The following is a 21,717-nucleotide window of genomic DNA, read 5'->3' as shown; positions in this document are numbered from 1 at the left end:
CACACCAACACTACAGGTCAAAACAGTAACAAATATTTTCTATGACACCAGCCACACTCAGTCAGTTGTACCAATGCTTCACACAGCTAGATAGGCCAGGGACATCAGGACATTTTTCTTAGGTAGAAGTTACTGTCTGGGAACTGGCTTGCAATGGTTTAGCAGCCAGAGTGAGCTGCTTCTCTACTCCTGAAAAAGCTGATTGTGAAAGGGAAATATTCAAATAAGTGCTCTGCTGAAAACATTATGATAGCATTCAAGTTGGGTTCATAAAAAAGCTAGCAATACTGAAAGAGAATGCCTCAGAAAATTCTTCTAAGACTGAAAATCCACTTGCTTATCCACGGATTTAGAAGATTTCAGCAGAAACAAATTCACTGGCTGCACCAGGCTGTGACTGTTGGCTGTCCACCTTCTCCACAAAACATTTTCGTTTGTTTATATATCGAACTTAAACCCAAAAAAGGGAACTCGTGCTTGCAAATGTAACTACCCAGGATGTGACTAGTTTCTCAATAATCATGTGACCTACTTCAGCTTTTTTTCCCCCTGACACTGAAGAAGAGCAAAATTTGCAAAAACTTGGATGAAACCACTCTGTTGTCACAACTTCATAATGACCTTACTAACAAACTGGATATCAGCCCCAACAGCATTTCTTCTCTTGCGTAAGTGATCTAAATTATTTGTTCTCCATTCTTTTTGAGAGCTTTTATTCTTGAGTTTGATGGGCTTATTTAGTCACCAGCTGTATATATCCTGTGTAAAACATTGTTTCTTGGGGGAAAAGCATTTGTTGAGCCAGGGGGGTATTTTGCTGAGTTTTCTAGCTCACATTTCCTATTCTGGGTGGAAAGGGCTCAGCTGTGCACAATCCAGAAGGCACCTTGAAGTTAAATGCCTGTGGTTTTGCAGATGAGATGTGCACCTGCTGAGCACCGTGTTTGTTTAGCACTTTGTTTCCTTCTCCCTGTACAGGAAGCAGTAGTTCAATAGGGTTTGAGGGTAAATTGGTCTGTGTGCATGCTGACTGCAAGCTGCTTTTGGGCTCTCCCCACCCGGACTGTCACAGTCCTGCCTCTAATGCTCCCTGCTCCCAAAGCGGGGCTTTCTCACAACCTGCTTCTCACTCTGTTCTTGCTCATCTCCACTCTGCAGGGAAGAAGGGGCTCATGGCTAGGAAGCCTCAGCAGGGACATATGAACCCTGGGACAGCATGGTCTAACGGGGAGCTGGCAGCACTTCCACAGGCTACTGCTGTCCCTCGGCGCTTTGTAAGGGGGCAGGCACCACCCTCTGGTGGCAAAACCTCAGCTTTTACCTAATGAGCTCCTTCCATACTACCCTGCTTCATGCAGACATTCACAGAAAATCACCATCTACACTTGGGGAATCCCACAGGGGCAGTTTGCCCCACCTGAGCCATGCAGAGCTATTCCAGCTTACCTCCACTGGGTATCTGCTCCTGCCTCACCTGCACAGCTGTCCACACATCTGCAGCCGTGCTCTACCCTGCCTCTGGGGTCCCCCTATTTATGCTTCCTTTCCTATTTGCTGCCTCGATTATAAATGGCACTGGCTGCTGCAATGTCACAGGATCAGCCACTATCTGTTGCAATGAGGAGAAATATGAATTTTTGGAGGAAGGGAAAAAAGTCTCATGGAAGCAGGAGGTAACAAGCAAAGGGACTAAGGGAAGTTCTGCGTACTTAAAAAGACAAGGCACACATTGCTGTTTATCACTGAAGGTTCTGGATGGGAATGGGTTACAACACCTAATCTGGTAGGGAAATTGAGCTCTTTCTGCCCCGTGATTTTATGCCCAAATTGCATCTGCACCATTTTCCTGGCTGAGCTGACCTGTGGGCATGCTCATGCTGTGAGCAGACTGGCACAAACCACACCATGACATGGAACCTGCTCTCTGCCTGGCTCAGCTCTGAGTGCAGCAGGTCTGGGCAGGGCTAAGCCTGCCCAGTTACACCAAGATCACGGACTAGTGCTCCCAGCCCAGTGAGTTTATCTGGGCTCCATCGCTGGCTCAGTGGCTCTACCTTGCAGTGGGTAACTGTTGGAGTGTGTAAGTCAATTCAGAGAGGAATCAGAGTACAGGGATTGATTAAAAACCTTTGGATGGACTGAAGTATGTTAAGCCACTCACACATAAAGTAGAGGTGTAAGTTTAAGTTTTAGAATAAGCAAGGAAGTAAGTAAGTAAGGACAAGTTTTAAGTGCTTTAGAGAATAAAGGTCTCAGATACCAGTGTAGAAGAATCAGTTCTATTGAAGGTTGAAAAACATAGTCCTAGATAGTAGTGTATCTAGTAGAGGCTCCAAGAACATAGTTTTAGACATAGTAAAACTATAGTAAGAACATTGCTTGCATTTTTTAGATGGAACAAGATAAACCATACACGTAGTTTATTATGTAACCTGGCATGCTAAGAAACTAGAATTCTGGTAGGTTAAGAAGAAATGGTTCGAGTTCCTGTCTTTAGCTCGTTGGGTAACTTGTATGTAAGAATCTTTGCTTTGTGAGAGATTTCCTTTTTGCCTTTTCCTTTCATTCCTGCTCTCTCTCTGCCATCACCATTGCCCTAAGAATACAGGAGCTGCCCAGCAACACCGGCCCTGCCGGGACCCTCGTGAGCAGCTTCTGCTTCTATTTGGGACTCTACACCAAAACTTCAGCATGGACTTTAATGTCGCTTTGCTTTTCGAGACTGATGTGCCTTTGCAATAAACAACTTTATAGCAACTATCATCTGCTCATCTCTTTAAAGAAAACACGCAGAGGCAGCAGGTAACCACAGGGGAGAGAGAGGGCTGTGCCTGCAGTAAGAGCTTCCTTCCCCCGCCCGGCTCCAGCACAGCTCCCCCCGCGGCTCCGGCCCTGCCTGCACCGGCCCAGGGTAAGGCAGCCCCCGGCAGCCCCATGTGCAACTCACCGGGACCTGCCGCAGCGGCTGGAGGCGCAGCTCCCCCGCTGGTACCCGGCAGCTGCGGGGACATCCCATCACTGCCAGCTGCACATCCCCGGCCGGGCACGCACAGGGCACAGAGCGCAGACTGCCCGCCAGCCTCTGAAAAGCGATCCGCCAGCCACCCAAGCGTGGGTGTCGAATTCACCCACACAGGAGCAAATATCTGCAAGTCCAGAGGGTTTATTCCAGATGCGAGTGTTAGACTAAACTCCCTGCAGAGTCAGATATCCAGCACTGCGACTAAAACACTGCAGAGTTTAAGGCATCATTTCTAACTCTCCCAAATGGGAGCTTTTTGTACATCCCCAAAAGATCTAAATTGCAGGTAAGATCAAGATCAAGCAGAAAAATAGATGTATTTCAACTAGCTAATCCACCTATTTCCACCCAAGAAAAAACTGAAACAAATAGAATCCACCTAACACTGTCTTCAAAAGCAAACAGTATTTAAGCAGCATCCAGTAAATGATATTAAACCTTAATTAAAAGCATATTGGAAGTATGAATTAAAAATATTTTCTTTAGTCTTGTGGGTTTTCAGGAATTCCCCTCCCTTTTAAAAAAGAAACTAATAATTTAATCTCAATATATTAAACTGACCTACATAAAATATTCCATGTAAAATATTATTTCTGCCATAAAACACATAATCTGTCACTGGTTTAATTCCATTAGAAAGCATACATTAAGGTCTATGTATTATGATCATTAGGATAATAAAAGTAATACAATATCACTTTTATTATGCTTGAATTTAAAACATTCTTCATATGAGCACAAAGAATAATTAAGGGGATGGAAGAAAGGTGTTTTTTTAAAATTTATAATGAAATAAAATCACAGGCGAGAGCAAAGAGATTGGGTTTTAATATGGAAAAACAGAAGCTATGCTTTTTATGCCCACTGTGTAGCCTTAGAGCTTTTTGTTCTCTTTAAATTTTCTTATCTTTATAACTTTGATTTTGGTCATTTAGTATAGGTGTATAAGCACAGATTATCTACCCCTTACAAATCCTCTTTTGAGTGTCATGGAGGTTTTGGAGGCAAAATAAGTTTCCAGATATTTTCGTTATGAAGAAAAGTTTGGCAAAAAAATAGACTTTCAGCTCTGAATTATAGTTCTCAAAATATATTTTGCTTTAAAACTCAAGATTTTTTTTTAAGCTCTTCTCCAGATTTTTGAAGCTTCATTTGTAATTTATTAGAATTTGGGCATAGAAATGTGATTAAGACTCGGAAATAAAAACAAACCTGCTGTAAGCCGCCCAATATATCAGATTTTTTTTTACATAGCCCTGGAAGCCTCAGAGCCCACACTTAGCTCAAGGGTTTTAGCAGTCTGAAAAGCAGACACAAGATTATTTCTGTAAAGATACCAAAATGTCTTGTCTTGGAATGTAAGGACTATGCTTCAAGTTTAAAAGCAGTCACATTTCTAGCATTCATTTTACTGGACAACAAATGAAAGCATAGACCCCCCAAACATCAAGAAAACAAAATTATTTCTCCACGAAGAGTGGAGGAGAGGAGTTGGACAGTTTAGCAGTAGGAAAACTGAGTGCACTTAAGACATTCTACTTGGGTTTCAGCCAGACAATAGTTGCTCCCAATTCCCTGCTGTGGTGGGAATGCCAGTGAAAGATGATGACGTGTGCAAGGCAGCTGTGCTCCCAGCAGGTGCCACATGTGCTGTCACCCCGGCCAAAGAGCAGTGACTTTGTGCTCTGCCTGCAGTGTGAGCAGGAGACAGCAGCTCAGCAGCACACAGGTTTGGAATGCAGGAGCCCTTAAAGCCTCCTCATGGCCCAGCACCTCCTGCAGGTGCACACCAGTTACATCATTTGGAGCTACTTGGAAAGGCTGTGGTGGAAACATCCTTGCACTGAAAAAAACATTTGAGTGTACATTTTTAACAATTTCCCGTAATAACCAATCAACATCAAACAAAACATGACCTCTCCTTTTTTCTTGTTTTTTAAAAATGTTGATTCTGTTTTCTTCATAAAGTATGTGGGAATGAATTGTTTTTTTCAAAGGCACTCCATGCTGAGTGCCTGCACACTCTGAGCATCAGGCACCATGGCTCAGTGGATTTATGGAGAAGGGGAGAGCCAGGAGGTGTCCTTTTCATCAACAGGGAACTTGGTATAGAATTCTCTGGAAAGGTTTGCTTCCAGCCCACACAATTTGTTTCCAAGAGGAAAAGACTCTTCTCTGCCAGCAATAAATCACATTCTGAGAACTGGAAGTACAGGCAGGATTGGGATTCATGTTTTCTTGAAAGGAGTGTTGAGTTATGCCATATCCTCACTTATTAGCATGTTTTATTAGCTGTAGTGCATCTGTAATCCTTTCTTTGATTTATAGCAGCTTCTTTTGTATAAAGCTCTCTGGCTTGCAGTGACAAAACCATGATATGGAAACATGCTAAGGCAACATAAAATTTTGGAATTGTAGTTTCTCTTCTGGTCAAAAACTAGCACAGTGTGACCACATTTATAGGATGCCCTCATTAACTTGACTGACAGCATTTCACTACTGCAGGAAGCCTCAGATTCTATCTTAAGGTTTATTAGAATCAACCATAAAAAAAGTCAGAAATGGCATTCTGCTCTATGTCCTAACAGGCTAAAATATTTCCATTCCAGATTTTTGGAGAGCAAAGGTACATGCTTCTGGAAACCCAGAGGACGAAATAGGTGAGTTCATGGTGGGATTTTCACTTCCACAGAGGAAGTTAGAGGCCAAATAACAAAACTGAATGTCCTTAGGAGACCTTGTATACTCTTACATGGAGAAGATAAGCATTGTGAGTTTGTAGTTGCCTAGTGCTGTAGAGTCCTGTCATGTGACTGACACTAAATTACATGTATGAAGACAGAGCATGGGACTGAGATCCTGAGCACAGGCACCCTCCTGTGTTCAGGATCTGAACCACTGACACAGTGATGCCAAACCACAACACATAATTTACACTTTAAAATTCTCCTTCCTCCCAGCAAGGACTTACAGATGCAGAACAGCTGGGCAAAGCAGGAGGGGAGGGACTGGGAGGTGGATATGTGCCAGTGCATATCTGAAGCAGCAATAACAGCTTGGAAGGATGCAGATTGCTGAAGGAGTGTGGATGGGAGATTTTGCTTTTGGGATGAAAGTAAAGCCCTGGCTCTGAAGCTCAGCTGAGACCTGCACACACCAAAATCTGAAGTTGTTCATTATCATAAAACACCCTTGAACTCCTCATGTTCATATGGCTTCATGATATGCAAGGGTTTGAAAAAGCAGACTCAGGATCTTCTCAGTTACCCACTCTTGCTCAGCAATTTTTTTAGGAATGCATTTAAACTTTGTTACATCTTAAACTCAAATAATGTATTTATTGTTTAATGATGTATACTCACTGAGTTGTTTTCAATATTTGCAGATTACACATATGTTATTATAGGAGTTACTCTGGGAGCACTTCTATCAATTGGTTTTGTAGCAGTAATAATCTGCATGATCAAAGCCCAAATGATTGACAGTGTCTTTGGAGGTAAGGGAAAAATACTCCTGATCCCTTTTCCATAGATCTAGCTCTCCTCATCTTCTGATACAGCAGATCTGAGCTTCAGTGTTAGTAACAGTGTATGCACAACAGCTCTGGTTTTCCTGTGAAGAACTGTATTCAAAGTGTTGGAATTGCTGGACTGCCTAGAACTACAGTTTCACATTTCACTATAACCAAGTCTAATCTTTAGCCTCAAAGCTGTTTCTCATGATATCCTGGGGATATGCTACAACCAACCTGAAACCAGACAAAGAATAGCTAAGATACAGCTCTGAGTGAATTGGAATGAGATATTCCAGCTGGGAGAATCAAGAAGGGCCTTAGGAAAGTTTCATGACACAATTAATATCAGAGAGTTTTGCCTCAGAAAGGATGGCTGGATCTTTACCAGCTGTAACTAGGCACTCCTGGTTGCCTCCCCACAAATTCTGTCGAGGCCTATCACCACTCTGTTCCTTGTTTCTCAACTAACCACATTTTCCCCTTCTCATTTTAGATTCAGATGGCAAAATGGATAGAAGGTAAGAGCCATTGTGCTTTCTGTTATGCACAACTTTCAATTTCTCTCTCCTTATGCATGACGCTTCCCCACGTTTCAATGATTGCATATAACACACATGGCAAGCCTCTAGAGGACTGGGATATGTAGTGAATCTGCATAGAAAAAGGAATTTTCTTCTAACAGCATTTTAACATTTCAGAAATGCGTAAGAAAATCCACCTGAGATTCTTTTTGAAGTGAAAAATCCTTCAAACACTTGTGATGAAGCTTCATTTTTTTGTTTGTTTGTTTGTACTATGTATAGTAACAGCAACTCTGGGTAAAAGGCTTCATCTAAATGGATTAGGACTATGATAAGGTCAGAATAAAGAACAAACATAGAATACCTGGTAAACTTCATGGTACTTTCAGGACAGTATAGACAGAACAATGAGTGGGAAAGTCATGAGAAAGAGCTAAACCAAAACAGAAAAGCCAGAGACCAGAGTCAAGAGAATAAAGGGATGAGAGGGACAAAGACAAGAAGAAACACAGAAGGCAGTGGCAGATTTACTGCCTGGCACAATACAGACAGGATGATCTATGAACTGTTCCACACTGGACTTCTCTAGCTCTCTTTGCTGTTTATTATGTGTCATATTTTCCTTCAGAGACAGTCTGAACATTTATTACATCATCCTCTGATCTTTCTAGGGGAAGTGACTGGCTTTGTGGTGGCAGCAAAATTTAACACCTTTAGTGGTGACCTTACATTGACCTCTTTGATGTTTCCTTGTTCTGGTCTACAGGCATTTGCTAAAAGGTAGAGTCAAATTTCCAGTTTCATGATAAAATTCTGGTCTTAAGGCTGGAACTGTGACACAATACACAAACATTTTGCCTTAGAGCCACTGACACTGACCAGTGAGAGAAACTCTAATTCCACAATGTTTTGGGGCAAAACTATTTATGTTAAAGATCACACTTTTGTGGCTAAGCAGGAAAAAACCTAGAAATCCACTGTCACTTTTTAATCAGTACTTTTCAATCCTGCTGTGGTAGTCAGTAGTTTACTAGCAAATCTTTGTTCTCATTCACTTCAGGGCATCTATGTATTGTAGATCACTAAGGCCTTCTGTAATGCTGGTAATAATCTGTGGAAACAGTATAGCCTTCTACTACTTTTGAGGAAACCTCTGGCAGTAAAAAAACTACCAGAGCCATAGAAGCATTTAAAAATGCCCCTAATAAACTAATCCTTAGTATGATTTATTCAGGTCACCAGAGAGACATAGGATAATTACATTTAAGTTGACTTTACCTACTTGCTTCAGTTCCCTAGGGAATTCTGATTCATGGAATTTTTAGACCAGTGGCTAATCCTAGAAAACCCTCTGATAAAGTGAAGTCTACTATCTGAAGTCACCTGATTTATTCCAACCAACCATATAGCCATTCTGAATCCCTCAGGAAAAAGCAACCTGAAACCTTCAGTGTTAGGAGACACCATCCCTTTAGGATTCAGGAAAATAAATATTTAATCCAACTGATAGAACACTCAACCAAATTCACCTTCAGCCAAATTTTGTTTTAAATTTTGCAATAAATGCCACCAGCCACTCAACATTTCTCTAGCTGGGAAATACTCCCAGCACTTTACTTTCACAGCCAGTGGAGCTGCTCAGCCTCATACCAGCTGAAGATCTTGATGCAGATAATCATCCTCTGTGTCAGAACCCCAATTAGCTGGACTGAACCTGACTGACCCCTTCCAAGAACAGGTTTTCACTAAAATCAGGAAGTATTCGGGTGCATCCCCCTTGATAATTTCCAAAATACTTAAAACACAAGTGTTTTGATACCCACATGACACTGACAGCTCGTTGTGAAATAATTAACAGAATTTACCACTTTATTTAGTCAGGTACATAACATTAAGATTTAAACAATCAATTCACAATGGGTTGCCCTTAAACTCAGTGGGATATTTACTAACACTTGAGAAGAAAAAGGCTTGAGGCAAGATTCTGTCAGCCAACAAAACAGCAATTTATATGTCAACTGACAATTATTTAACGTCCTCTTTTTTAATTAATAGCTCATGTCAGTATCAAATGCCATCTTGGTGTAAGCTTGGTAAATTATAATGCCTAAAAATTTCATGCAAGTTTAATGTATTCATAAAAATGTCTGGGCACATTTAATGCTGGCAATATTTTGAGTTAACTACAGTGTATGTCAGCCAGATTTATCTTGACAGGAGCAAGGAAAGAGACATACAGAGACAGGGAGAAGGGTGGAGAGACAGAGAACATTTACTAGAACTGAAAAGGTACATATTTTAAACCTGCTGCAAATGAATCTGTTGTCAAATCCTGGGCAACAGCAGACACAAAACTCCCCATGCCACTCACTGGGTTCTACAGGACTCCATGTAAATGATTCAGTAGAAAATCAGGTTTTGAATGCAATACACAAGTTTTTCTGATGTTTTATGGAAGAGAGAAGGAGCTTGGGAGGTGCTTGCCAAGTGTATTGGTGATTTTCTTTTCCTACCCAAAGCTCCTCTAAATATTCTTTAATATTTTTCCTTCCTGACTTCCAAGGGACCAACTTCTCTGTCCTCTGCTAGACTGTGCTTGAGAAACATAGGATATTTTTAAGAATTGTAGCATTCTTTACATGAATGGAGGAGGTCTTGGAATGTAACAGGACCTTGAAAGCCTCTAATATGTTCTAAAAATCTCTAAAAATTTTTGAAAACAGTGCCACACATTGCATAGGAGGTGAAATCATCTACTTTGAAAATATAAATATCACAGATGGATGGCATGGAAAAGACTATGTTTGGGAAATAGTCTGCAGTTTTCAATGTTGAGCTGCAGTTTTTTTCCAACTATCAGAACTGTGGAAGCCTAAACATCTGAACCAAGAGTCTTTTTCCCAGCAATTTGTCATGTTCAGGTCTGTAGCCTGACAGGCAGGGACAGTGAATAGGTTCTGATGCAAAAATATCGCATCCTTCAAATAGGTTTAAAGTAAGATAGAAAGACAAATATCTTGTTTTGGAGATGAGTTCTTTCTGTTCCAAGTAGTCCAACTTGATCTATAGTACTGTGAATTGCAGAATGCATCATTTAAAAAGCAGGAATAAAAAAAATAGACATGAGTCCCATTACCTGCAAATGAGAGACACTGTCTGGTCAGTGGAGTCTGAGCTTACAAATAAACTTAACTGGAGATCCTGTTTTGATGCTAGGATGGGTACTTGAGAAAGCCACATGTGGCAGTCCTTTGGAAAATGGTCCCAAAATGTATAAACTAAAATCCATAAGCAAATGCAAATTGAAAATAAGAGAGACTTTGGCCTTGTCTGAGAGTGTCACTGGAAGAGTGGTGCACAAGGGAAAAGGGTCAATAAGGAGAGCACAGGTTTCCCAGGATGCTGGCACTGAAATGCATTGCAGCCCCTCAATACTGTGCCAGTTATTCATAGGTAACACTGTAAGTTCAGCCCACAGCCTGCCAGCAAGTTGCCTGCATCTATCTTTACTCTTCTAAAACAAGACTATTTTTTTCCCTCTCCTTTTATACTATGCAATCAGTTTCATCTTCTTCTGTAGCAGACCAGTGATGTAGATACAGCAGAATCCTTGACACCTCTGTGTGGATGTATTCTCATAACATCCCTCAGTGATGCCCAAGCTGTTCTTTCACTTGCCACTCTTGGTTTCCCAAGCAGATCTTCACAAGGTCTTTCATTCTGACATAGGATATTCTACATACAATTCAATCATCATGTCAACAAAGTTTTCAGAAGTTGTTAATGGTTTACATATAAGGAAAAACATAGTGAGCAACAACACTTAACTTCTTCAATGATCCAAATAAGCCTTGCAAAAGTCACAAATTATTTCTGTGAGGTCTGTTTTTACTACAGAATCTCTTTTCACATTGCCACCATGGCCTAAAACCTGTAGTGAAGAACTGTTCTGAGAATGGGACTGGAAGATAAACTTGGAGGGCTCCATTCCTCTTAGGCAGAAATGCATTTGCACTTCACTGAGCAGATACCACCTGCACAAGATGGGTCTGGCCCTGTTGGTGCACCAGAACAGCCAAATTCCTCACTCAGCACTGTAGAGATTAGTGGGTGGTCGACAGGCTGAAGGCTGTACTCACTGCTTTAGGTTTGCTCAGCATGCATCCTGGGAACTGAGCTTAATGGAAAATATTTAAAGCTTCACTAATGCAATAATAATGCATGCTACTGCAAATAAATTTAAGTACGAGTAGAGATGACCTAAACAACTCCATGTGTGTGCAAATGTTATAAAATGGGCAGATAATCTCAGCAGAAATGGCTGTCTCAACTCCTTGTACATATATATTTGCATAAACAAAATGCCAATACGCATTCTGTGTTGAGACAATAGTCATCAGTGACTAGAGTAGTAAACTGGTTTTTCTTCTTACTTCTGTCATTACCCTCTCTAGCTGAACTTGCTCTTCTGAACAACCTTGGACAAGTCACTGGCTCAGGTTACCCTTTCCATAAAATAAAATTAATCTTTTTATCACACACTTCAAAATCAAGGACATTAAGCTTTGCACTATGCTGGGGACAGCAGGCTTTAGAAAGCAGGAGAAACATACTCTGTAGGCTCTCAGCTCCCTTAGCACCATTCCTGGATTGAGGGAATGCAGACACACATAGCCCCTATAGTCTTTATATATATATATATATATATATATATATATATATATATGCTACACACGTACACATGGCACAAACTGCTAGGGTGATATTAATTCATTAAACCCGTTTCCAGGATACAGCATACCTCACTGATGCCAGCTACCAGCCTGATGGGCAGAGCCACACTTCTGGCTATTTTTTGCTCCTCTCTGGCCACTCTCCACATTCCCTGGGAGGGCACCTGGCCCAGGGCACCTGTTCTCCTCTTGGATATGGGGACTGCCTTTGTCGTTGACCTTTTCACAGCTGCCAAACAGGGAAGAATCCTTACTCCTTCCTACCCTTCTGCACAAATGTTTGAGGCTAGTCTTGCATAGCTCTAGATAATTTGATTGTAAGAGTTGGTGCCAAACCTGCTGAGTCAGGAGAATGCTTTCCTGGTAATATTCAGACACCTGTCAGAGGCAATTCCTTCCACAGCCATCGTGGTCGCTGCTGGCAAACTTACTGGTGCAAATGATTCCAGCACTAAATGAGTAATTCTACCCTTCCCTAGAGCTGCTGCAAGTCTGGATATAAAAAAAGAGAAGTGTTTCTGGAAGAGTACCCTCTTCACCCCTGTCAACAGGCACCCAGGGTAACCCAAATATTAGATGCCACAGAGCAAAGAGCCTCCTGCTCCCTGGCAGCACCGCTCTGCCAAACAAACTCAGTAGCTTTGTGTTGCCTAGGGCTTGTCAGAGGAGTGACAACATGGGATTAGCTAGGAATGAAAGCTGCTATGATAGCTAAAGGACAGCTTAAACCCATCACAAACCAAGGCCTCTTGATGCAGGAAACTCGAGTGCCACAGGTGTTAGTCAGACAAGAACAGCATCGAGTTAAACCCCCTGCATATTATAAATCACAGGTTTTTGTGTATCACATTTAATTTCTGCACACAAGTTCATAATAAACTTAGGAAAAAGGAATCACTGACTTAAAGATCCTAGGAGCTTTTGTCAGTGACATCTCAGAAAATAAGAATATTTACAGATCCTTTCTTAGGATCATGTGTACAGTCTATCGCATCATTTCATTTCAGTTCCCTTATCTCTTACTGTCCAAGAGTTCTGCCTTGAACACCCTGTACTAAGTATCAGCACAGCTGTTTTTCTCCTGATTGTTGCTTATAATCATCCACTCTCCATATTCCACGTGTACTTTACAGCCTGGTGTCAGAGAACAAATAGCAAACAGAAAAAAATCAATGAGTACCACAAAGTGATGCTGACCTCTGCCTCTAGGTTGCAATGCTTAGGGTGTACCTCTCAGCAGTTCACAGTTTATGGGCTTAAAGGCTTTCCATACAGATTTAAATGGTGTTTTAAGACACTTTGAAGAGGCTCACAGAATCAATGGAAAATTTGTATGGTCTTCTAAAGGAAAAACACAGAAAACTACTGCCTGAAAAGTAATTAGGCTTTTGTGTGTGTTTCTGTGTGTGCATTAAAACAAGCCCTGGCCCCCTCCCAAGTCTCATTTACCACATAGACATGGAAATGCTTGTGCTGGCACAGGAGAAGTAGAAGCTGGGGAAAAGAAGAATAACTAACCTTGTAGGCAGAAATGGACTTTTTAAAGTGTTTGTGAAGGAGCTTCCACAACTCCCTGGAGGAGAGCAAAGCATGGGAGAAAAGGATGTCCCATCTCTAGAGACAGGTCTGCTTCACTTTCCCCCCTTCCCAGCACAGTTGTATGTTCCGCTCAGGCAGTCATCCTTTGCCACTGCCTCAGGGACCTGGCCCTGCCAAAAACCAATGTGGTAGAACATAAAAATAATTTTTGGAGTTATCAGATTGTTCAAGGATGTCTGGCAGAAGGGAAGTGGTAAAATACCACAACTGAGGTGCCAGGGAAGGCTGGACTACCCTGTCTTGCAGGAACTGGCATTGACAACAGGAAGATTGCCTGAGAGCATCAGCAAGACAGCCACTGTCTTGGGGTAACTAATTGATTGCATTGGACTACATGGGGAAGAGCATTGGCCTCCCAACCACTCTCTTATTTTCTCTTTTTATATGCAGAGAATTGAGTTACTAGGATTAGCTCACTTAAGTAATCACTTGGGAACTGCTGTTCATAGCAGTTTCCTGCCAGCTTCTCCTGTGACACAGGTAGGAGAGCATCCCTGAACCTAATCCATCACTGATTCACCTCAGTTAGCTCATATCACTTTGCACTGGCCTGCTCTGTACTAAACTGTTGCTAGAAGTGGGAAAAATACTGTTTTCTTTAACGAGCTACAGATCCAGACAGAAATTTGTGTAGCACTTCACAGGCTAAAGTCTGTTATTTTGTGTTGAAATTTTTGACAAGTTCATAAACACAGCCTATATCAGGTCCCTGTTTTTGAGATGCCTCTCCTTTCTGGGAAAGAGCTGCCACAAATGGAAAAAGCTGAAAAATATTATTGCATAACTGTTACCTCTTGTTTAACGTCAGAGCTGTGTCACTAAAAGAAAGTCCTTGTGTCAGCAAAGTGCCAGACCAGTGCAGGCAGAGGAGGGCTGAGACAAGCCCCTGGTGCCTCAGAGTGGTCAGAGTCTGCAGGCAGGAACAGGTGAGGCTTTGTCCTTGCATTCCAGCAGACACCTTCCCTGGCTGCCCTGGAAGCTCCCAAGGGCTGGGCAAAGCAGGCAGAATGGGAAATCATCTGTGACTGTACTCAGGACAGGGCAGGCACTGCTACCTTACAGAGCTGTGCTGACTCACCCAGCCCCAAACCAGAGAAAGAAATAAATCAGGAAAAGGATCAAAACAGAGGAAATGTCTCTGATTCCAGTCTATCTATGTGTCACCATATGGTATCCCAAAGACTAGTATGCCCAGGTCAGACTGGAAAGATGGCAATCAGAATCTTACAGACTCAGGGCAGTGAGTTTCACATGAAAATTTTAGCAGAGCATCTGAAAAGACACAAGTGACAAAATTTCTCTCAGAGAAGGGAAAAAGACTGAGGCAAATTATGTGAAGGATTGTTCCTACCCACCAAATCTCCTGTGACGTCTTTCTTTAGCAAAGACACCAGAAAATGCTTGAGTAGCATTGAAGGAATGGGACTATGATGAAGTTCATTTCCCTGTGGAGTCGTGAGATTTAATATAAGCAAGTCGAGGGCTGCAAGACATGATCGTGTTCCCAAGCACTGACACTAGATGGAGCAAAACTGAATAAAAGATTTAGAGCAGTGAAGAAAAGATAAAAAAGTTCCTGCATTTCTGCAACTCTAATGTGCTACTCATTTGAATTCTCAACTTTGATTATGGCCCTGAAATTCACAATTAATAGCTCTCTCTCTCCACTTTGCAGGTCAAACACGGGATCAAGCCAAAACAGGTATATTCTGGGGGAAGGGGGGTGCTGGTGGCACAGGGAGGTGGTGACAGATCCAAAGTTAGAGACACATCCACCAAGGGAAAGATCATACAGCAATACAGGCTGTGGGGTTACCCTGAGCTCCTGCTGACAGCCCGGGCACTCTGCATGGGCTGAGGCAGGCAATTTAACTGTGCTGTCCCACAGCTGCCCAGGGCTTTGCCTGGATTCCCAGTGTAGGGCACAGGCACTTTGCAGAGCTGGCTGCCCTATGCAGCTTCCCCACAGCAGCAGGCACTCGAATAATAAACCCCTGGGAAGCTGCATCCACAAAAGGGATCCAGGAGCTGCTGATCTGCTCCCCACACTGTGGCAAGGCAATACTGGGAAGCCCAAATGACAATAGTCCAGTGTCTGCAATGCAGGGAGCACTGGAATGCTACCTGAAAATCCATGGCTTGCCAGTGGAATCCTATCTGGCAGTGACAAGGAGAACTGGAAGTCACCACAACAGCCACAAGCATGCATTTGTTCTGTTGATTCACTTAGAAAACAAGATGCCTCCAAACATACAAAGAAACATCGATTAAAAGAAAAGTTAAGTGAAAGGAACTTCATGAATGCAACTCCAGCATCTCCATTAATAATTTTCTAGAATTGCTGTGATGTTTATCTGAGTATCTCCCCACTCAGCTTTTACAATGATGTTTTACCTGGGATAATCCAGGTCAAACCAAAGCCAGAGAGTTATTGTTAAGCTGTGATTTTTCTTTCTTTTCACAGATGACAGCAATGCAGTAAGAAACCGAAGTGCAAGAGATCAATAACTCTTTTGCAATCAACTGTTACCTGGTCTGAGGATCAATAAATGTCTCTTGTACACTGGCAGGAATCTTACCAATATCAATGCTTTTCTTTGTTCTTTAGTTGAAAGGCTGATTGATTGTTTGCAGGAAGAGCTTATAGTGCAGCTAACTTCAATCACCTCCACCCAAAAGGCCTGCAAGCCCCCTCGGCATCTATGTGAAGGAAATGTATGAGGAGAATAAAATAGATGAGCTCTGTTCACAAATAGATCCTCTTTATTCTGTGATAAGTATATGACTTTTCTAAAGTTAGTTAAATACCAGGTAATCAGAAAGGTGGCAATATAATTCAGCAGCAGAATTCATGGTCACACCAATATTTCAAGATAACTAAATAATGTTTTCAGCAACTTGGAAAATCATTCGAGGTCAAAACAAAACAAGGCTTCTTATTTATTTCAAGAAATACATGTTTTGTGTTACTGATAAAACATTTCATTAACTTAAAGTTTTATCTTTTTACATCTAGAACTGATATCTTCTGTAGGTGGTAGTGATAATTCCAACCATTTAAAATTAATGACAGCCATTTAAAATTAAAAATTCCTTTTTGAAATAATGTTTTTCATGTTTTGTTGACTCTTCATATCAACACTGTACAAACGAACTAATCTGTTATTTCCAGAATTTTCCTATCCCTATTTTTTTAAATATAAAACAATGCACTAAGTTCAATCAGAATTCATGAATAATTTCAGTTTCCCAGCACCTTCATTCTTGTTCTAGCCTTATATGTTCTGGTGGACTTGGTTACAGCAAAATTTCTTTGCCTGGCTCCAATTACAAGCTTCTTACAGTGGGAGTGATGAGAAGAAAAAATAGAGTTTTGTTTCAGAACATTTAGAGTAGTTTAAATAATTTAAAATAATTTAAGCTCAACTTTTACCAAAGCTTTGAGTTGATGGCTTTGGTCTCAGTTCAGAAAATAATGATATAGATACTATTCTGTTTAATCCTCTTCATTCAAGAATGCTGTATATAATATATTGTCATCATAAGGTATAAGAAAACATGAAGATTTTTTATTTCAAGCCAGGCTTTTCATTCATCTTGTGAAGAGAGGGCAGCCAATGTCAGCTGTGGGAGCTTTGAGAACTTTTGGCCAGCATCCTTTGCTATTCCTAAAGCTTCTCTCAGGAAACCCAACAGAACTTCAAGGCTTGTGGGCCTCAGGTAGATGGCATGCCCAACTTAATTAAGTAATATCCCAATATTTCACAGGCAGAGCTTTATGTTGCAGCATTACAGGATGACACCAAACAGGATGTTACACTATTTTATTGTAATTTACCATTGTCCAGATCCAAAGACCACAAACTGTAAATAAGTAGGATATTCATAATCTTTTAGCTTAAGCCAAATGTCTATAGACATATGGGTTTTTTAAATCTCTCATCTTACATACATTCCTAAAGTTCACTTTTATACCTGTTTCTGCTCTCAGTGTGGCAGATCATAATAAAGTAAGTTCTTTCCAGCTCTCCACTAATATAAGACATTTAATCCAACTTCAAAAAAAAACCGAACAATTGTAAAACTGAAGTCCAACCTAGAAATTCTGAGTGTTATTAAGAAATATCACTCAGAAAAATCATGGACACCAGGGCTTCCTATCCACTAATCAACTTTCAGATCAGGCAGAGCTGATGTGCTGGGTCAGGGACTTTGAGGAAACACGCTGTTAGAGCATTAGAGCGGATATATCACAATTTTGTTTTTATAAAGAATAAGCTACTGTTATACTTGTAACTGTAACTAAAGGGATTTCAATATGGGCATTCTTTGACTTTCACAAAGTACATCATTTGTCAAATGTTCAAAGGAAACTGGATAGTAATTTTTCCATACATATTGAACAACAAAGTGTAAAATTTATTTTGACAGAAGAGTGGTATATTGGAATACTTTCCCTGGTTTCCTAGGTGTCTGTTACCCATGTCAGTAACACTGCAGTTCATTAGCAGCATTTGCTAACAGATTAACTAAAGCAGTAATGTGATACTTGTAAGTAATTGTGTGTACATGAGTAAGTGAATAAAGCATCTTGTAAGGTATCTGTTAATTGATTTGCTTCCTGTAGTATCATTTTAATTAAGACTTGGAACAGAAGAGAGAGCATGTGGTAAGGGAGGAAAGCTATCACCTTCCCTTATTTGTGTGAACAAATGCTTGAGTACGCATCATTCCAGTACACTATGGGAAATAAAGATGAAATTAAACAAGAAATGCTAAGTTACAAGCAGTAGAGGAGAAAGGCCTGGAGAATTAAGGTTGGTAATCTTGATCAGGCAAATGTGCTGGGGTGGTGAATACATTATGTTTTCTGTTTTGATGTGTGCCTTGGCTGTCTGGGAATGGGAGAAGGATGAGTAATACTGGGAGAAGATAGCTGGGCACAAGAGACCCTCAGAGCTACTGCTTCTGCTGCCACTGAGAGGTTTGGACACACTTACACGGGGCTGCAGTCTTTTGCCACCTCAGGGAGTTGCTCTTTTGCCCATTCCTACAACCAGCTTTACCAGCACCACTTGGAGCATCAGCAGCTCCTAAACTCAGGCCAAGCTGCACAGCAGTGCTTGGAAATAATCAGTGAAGGAAAAACTAGATGAAAGAGGAACTTCTGGGAGGCATTCAGTCAAAAGACTGAACAAAAGACATTGTTGCTCCACGAATTTTTGCTCAGTGATTCAGCCCAGGCAGTCCACATCCAGCACAACAGGCTGGAAGCTGTGCACTCTCCTGTTTGCTGTCCAGCACAGGTTGTGCTGTCCATGCCAAGCACCCCGCGCTCTCCCTGAGCTCATGGGCATTCCCCTGAATGGGGAACAGTGGGAAGCTCCTTGGGTTTGGACACATGCCCCAGCACGTCATGCTGGACCTCATCCCCTCATAGCAGATGCCCAGCAACAAAATGATGCTGTGAATAGAGTTATTCAGAAGAGCAGTCAGTTGTGGGCACAAGAAGTGAGCTAAGAGGTGCAGGCACAGCATGCATTTCTAAAGAGATAACGACACAGCATTGCCTTTAATTACAATGCAAGTGCCACAGCAATAGTGAGATCATTCCAGTCAATTCCTTCTGTCAGATGCATCAGTGCAGATCAAAACTAGCTGCAGGAGTCACACAGCTTGGTGTGGCCCTTGTTCACATGATAATAAATCAGGCAAAAACCCACTCATTACAGCTGCATGGGTAATAAAAATGTGCCTGTGGGTGGAGTCCTGGAAATCAGACCCCAGTGGTATAAATCCACTCTGACAGTATGAGAAAGAGGAGAGTCTGATTCAACTCCTCCCAAACAGAAAGGATGGCAAATGTCAATAGTCAAAACATTTGCAATATGATTTTTTCTTGGCTTCACTCGTGCTTGTAAATGAAAACTCAGATCATTTTTGTCAAGAATATTTTTTCTGTTTCCCACAACTGCACTTAATCATATAAAAAAGATTATTAAAATTCTTTAACTCACCAAGCAAATATGGTAAAACACAAACAAAGAAAGTGCCTAACTAGCAGACCTGATACAGAAAAGATATTTGCACCATACAAATAGGATCTATAGAGAATTCAGACTTCTGAAAACTGCCCTCATTACACATGGAATATTACAATAGCCAGCCTAGGTCTGACAGAAGTCCATCTTCTGTGATAGCCTCTTCACCACAGCAAACATCTAGATGAAGCCTAAGGGCATTGCAAGCATGTTCCAGTGCTCTCCTAAAAGACCCTACTTCCCTACAGTAAACTTCTGCTCAGTGTCACTAAGCCAAAAGTATTGAATTTATTGTTTTCTGGTGTATTTTTCTTCCATTGTCAGAAGTGGTTAATTCCATTGATACTACATAGTTACACATAAAAAAATCACAAAGGTCTTTGCCCTCCCTATTACTACATCAGAGAATTTGTATGAATTTTCATGCTAACACATCATGAAGGCAATTCACATAGTCCTAAGAAGGCATGTTCACTCTGAACTGAGAGGGGAAATGAGACATGGAGCAGCCTAAGTGTTGCAGCAAAGGCCAGTGCAGGATCAGCAGAGCAAAGAATAAAAAGTTTTCCAAGCTCAACATGGGTGAGCTACATAGTAGACCATCATTCTTCTCTACTACTGCCTCCAACAAAAATGCTGCTTTTGGAATGGTTAGGTGTTAAGTATTTCACCTTATTGAATATATATGGTTTCAATTCTCTTATTTTTGGCTTTAATCCCTGGACAAACCTTGTGCTTTCACTGATCTCTGCACCAAAGGTAGCTCCAGCAAAGTTACACTGGGCTGGAATACTGTGTGAGCTAATAACAATCCCAAATGCATCATGAGCAAAGTGGCACAGTGCATACATTCTGTCTTGTGCATTCAGACAAAAAGTATGTCTCATGTTCCCTGCTCCATGCCAGAATCCACAGGCTGCTTGCACCCCCCACACCACTGCTGATGGGAATCTGTCCTGATGCAGAAAATCCACAAGACCTTTCCTTTACAGATCAGATGCTATCCAGAACTATCAGAAATCTTCTTCAGTTAATGGGCAATTAAAATAATTACCTTTAATCATATTCTTCAATTACTCCACAGTACTGAGGGAGGACTCGGAGGGCTGAGACCAGATGCAAACATATTCTGTTTTGATTAAAACTGACTGAAATGCTCCAATGAATATAAACCACTGACTATTCACCTGTTTTGGGAACAACCCCTGCATGTTTTAAGCTGTTTCATATTTAAACTCATTAGAGTGACACCAGGGAAGCAACAGAAAGCTGTGCTGAGTGCCCAAGGGCTCCTGAAGAAACCTCTTCAAAGGAGCTGCTACCTTGACATGCATACAAAACACAAAATAGCTACTCAGAAGAAAAGGCCACTGTGTGCTCCTTCCTGCCAAAGGGATGCAGTGCCCAAAGAAGGGCTGGAATGGCTCTCAGGTACCTCAGGGGTCCTGGTGTGAGGAGATGACTGGATGTGTGTGGTATGGGACTGTGGACAGTGGTGGGTTCACAGAGACTTGGCTGGGGATGCTAGGGAAATTGCTTCTTCTTATAAGCAAACTGATGATAAAAAGAATAAAATATGAGAGAACTAACTGATGTTGGTAAGGGTTAAAAAGTGATTGCAGAGGAAAAGGCAGAACATGTGAACTTATACTTGTGTCAAATCACTGTTTTAACTGTCAGAACAGCAGAAAAAGCAGAGTGGTACCAACAGTCATTTAATTTGGGAGTTTTGCACTATCTGCTACGCGAGATGCTAAGTCTTCAAATCATATGGCTGTGGCAACACACACTATAATTTTAAATATACCTTACTTTTGAGCACATTATAATGCAGATCTAATTAATAACATTTTCCAAATAATGTTAACAAGACAATAACTCAAATCTAGTTCCTATTACAGCATGATCTACACATACAAGACGGTGCAAATGGAAAGTTAATCCCAAACCCTGTGATGTAACATTAACAGAACCAATAAATTTTTGATTCAGATCCAACAGCTGCCAGGCTTTTCAAACAAGATTATGAAGCTGTGATTAGACCTTCTGTGTGAGTCATAAATGCCTTCCTACCATGACTCAAGGAAAATTAAAATTACATCTCGTGTTGTTGATTATTCAGTAGAAACCATTCATTGACCTAAAAGCACATGGTTTTTCAAGCGTCCTTCTTGGGGAGGTGATGTTATTGATCAGAATCAGGCTGAGGCTTTGAGCATGTTGGGGAAAGGAGTGCAGGGCAGCTGTGAGAGCAGCAAGGCTCATCTCCAGCAGCAAAGAGACCATA

General features: G+C 41.3%; 1 protein-coding gene across 1 annotated transcript; it reads left to right on the top strand.

Annotated features, from left to right (window-relative positions):
- Positions 1-551: 551 nt before the first annotated feature.
- On the top strand, positions 552-17,996 carry TMEM273 (transmembrane protein 273). The gene is made up of 6 exons (XM_079312380.1): positions 552-668; positions 5,632-5,682; positions 6,408-6,518; positions 7,030-7,054; positions 15,065-15,091; positions 15,854-17,996. The coding sequence occupies exons 1-6, from the start codon at positions 587-589 to the stop codon at positions 15,855-15,857; spliced, it is 300 nt and encodes a 99-aa protein (XP_079168506.1). The 5' UTR covers positions 552-586; the 3' UTR covers positions 15,858-17,996.
- Positions 17,997-21,717: the final 3,721 nt, after the last annotated feature.

The sequence above is a fragment of the Erithacus rubecula genome (genome assembly GCF_903797595.1).
Source record: "Erithacus rubecula genome assembly, chromosome: 9".
Taxonomy (NCBI): domain Eukaryota; kingdom Metazoa; phylum Chordata; class Aves; order Passeriformes; family Muscicapidae; genus Erithacus; species Erithacus rubecula.
The sequence above is the reverse complement of the archived record's forward strand: the minus strand, read 5'-3'. Positions and strand labels throughout refer to the sequence as shown.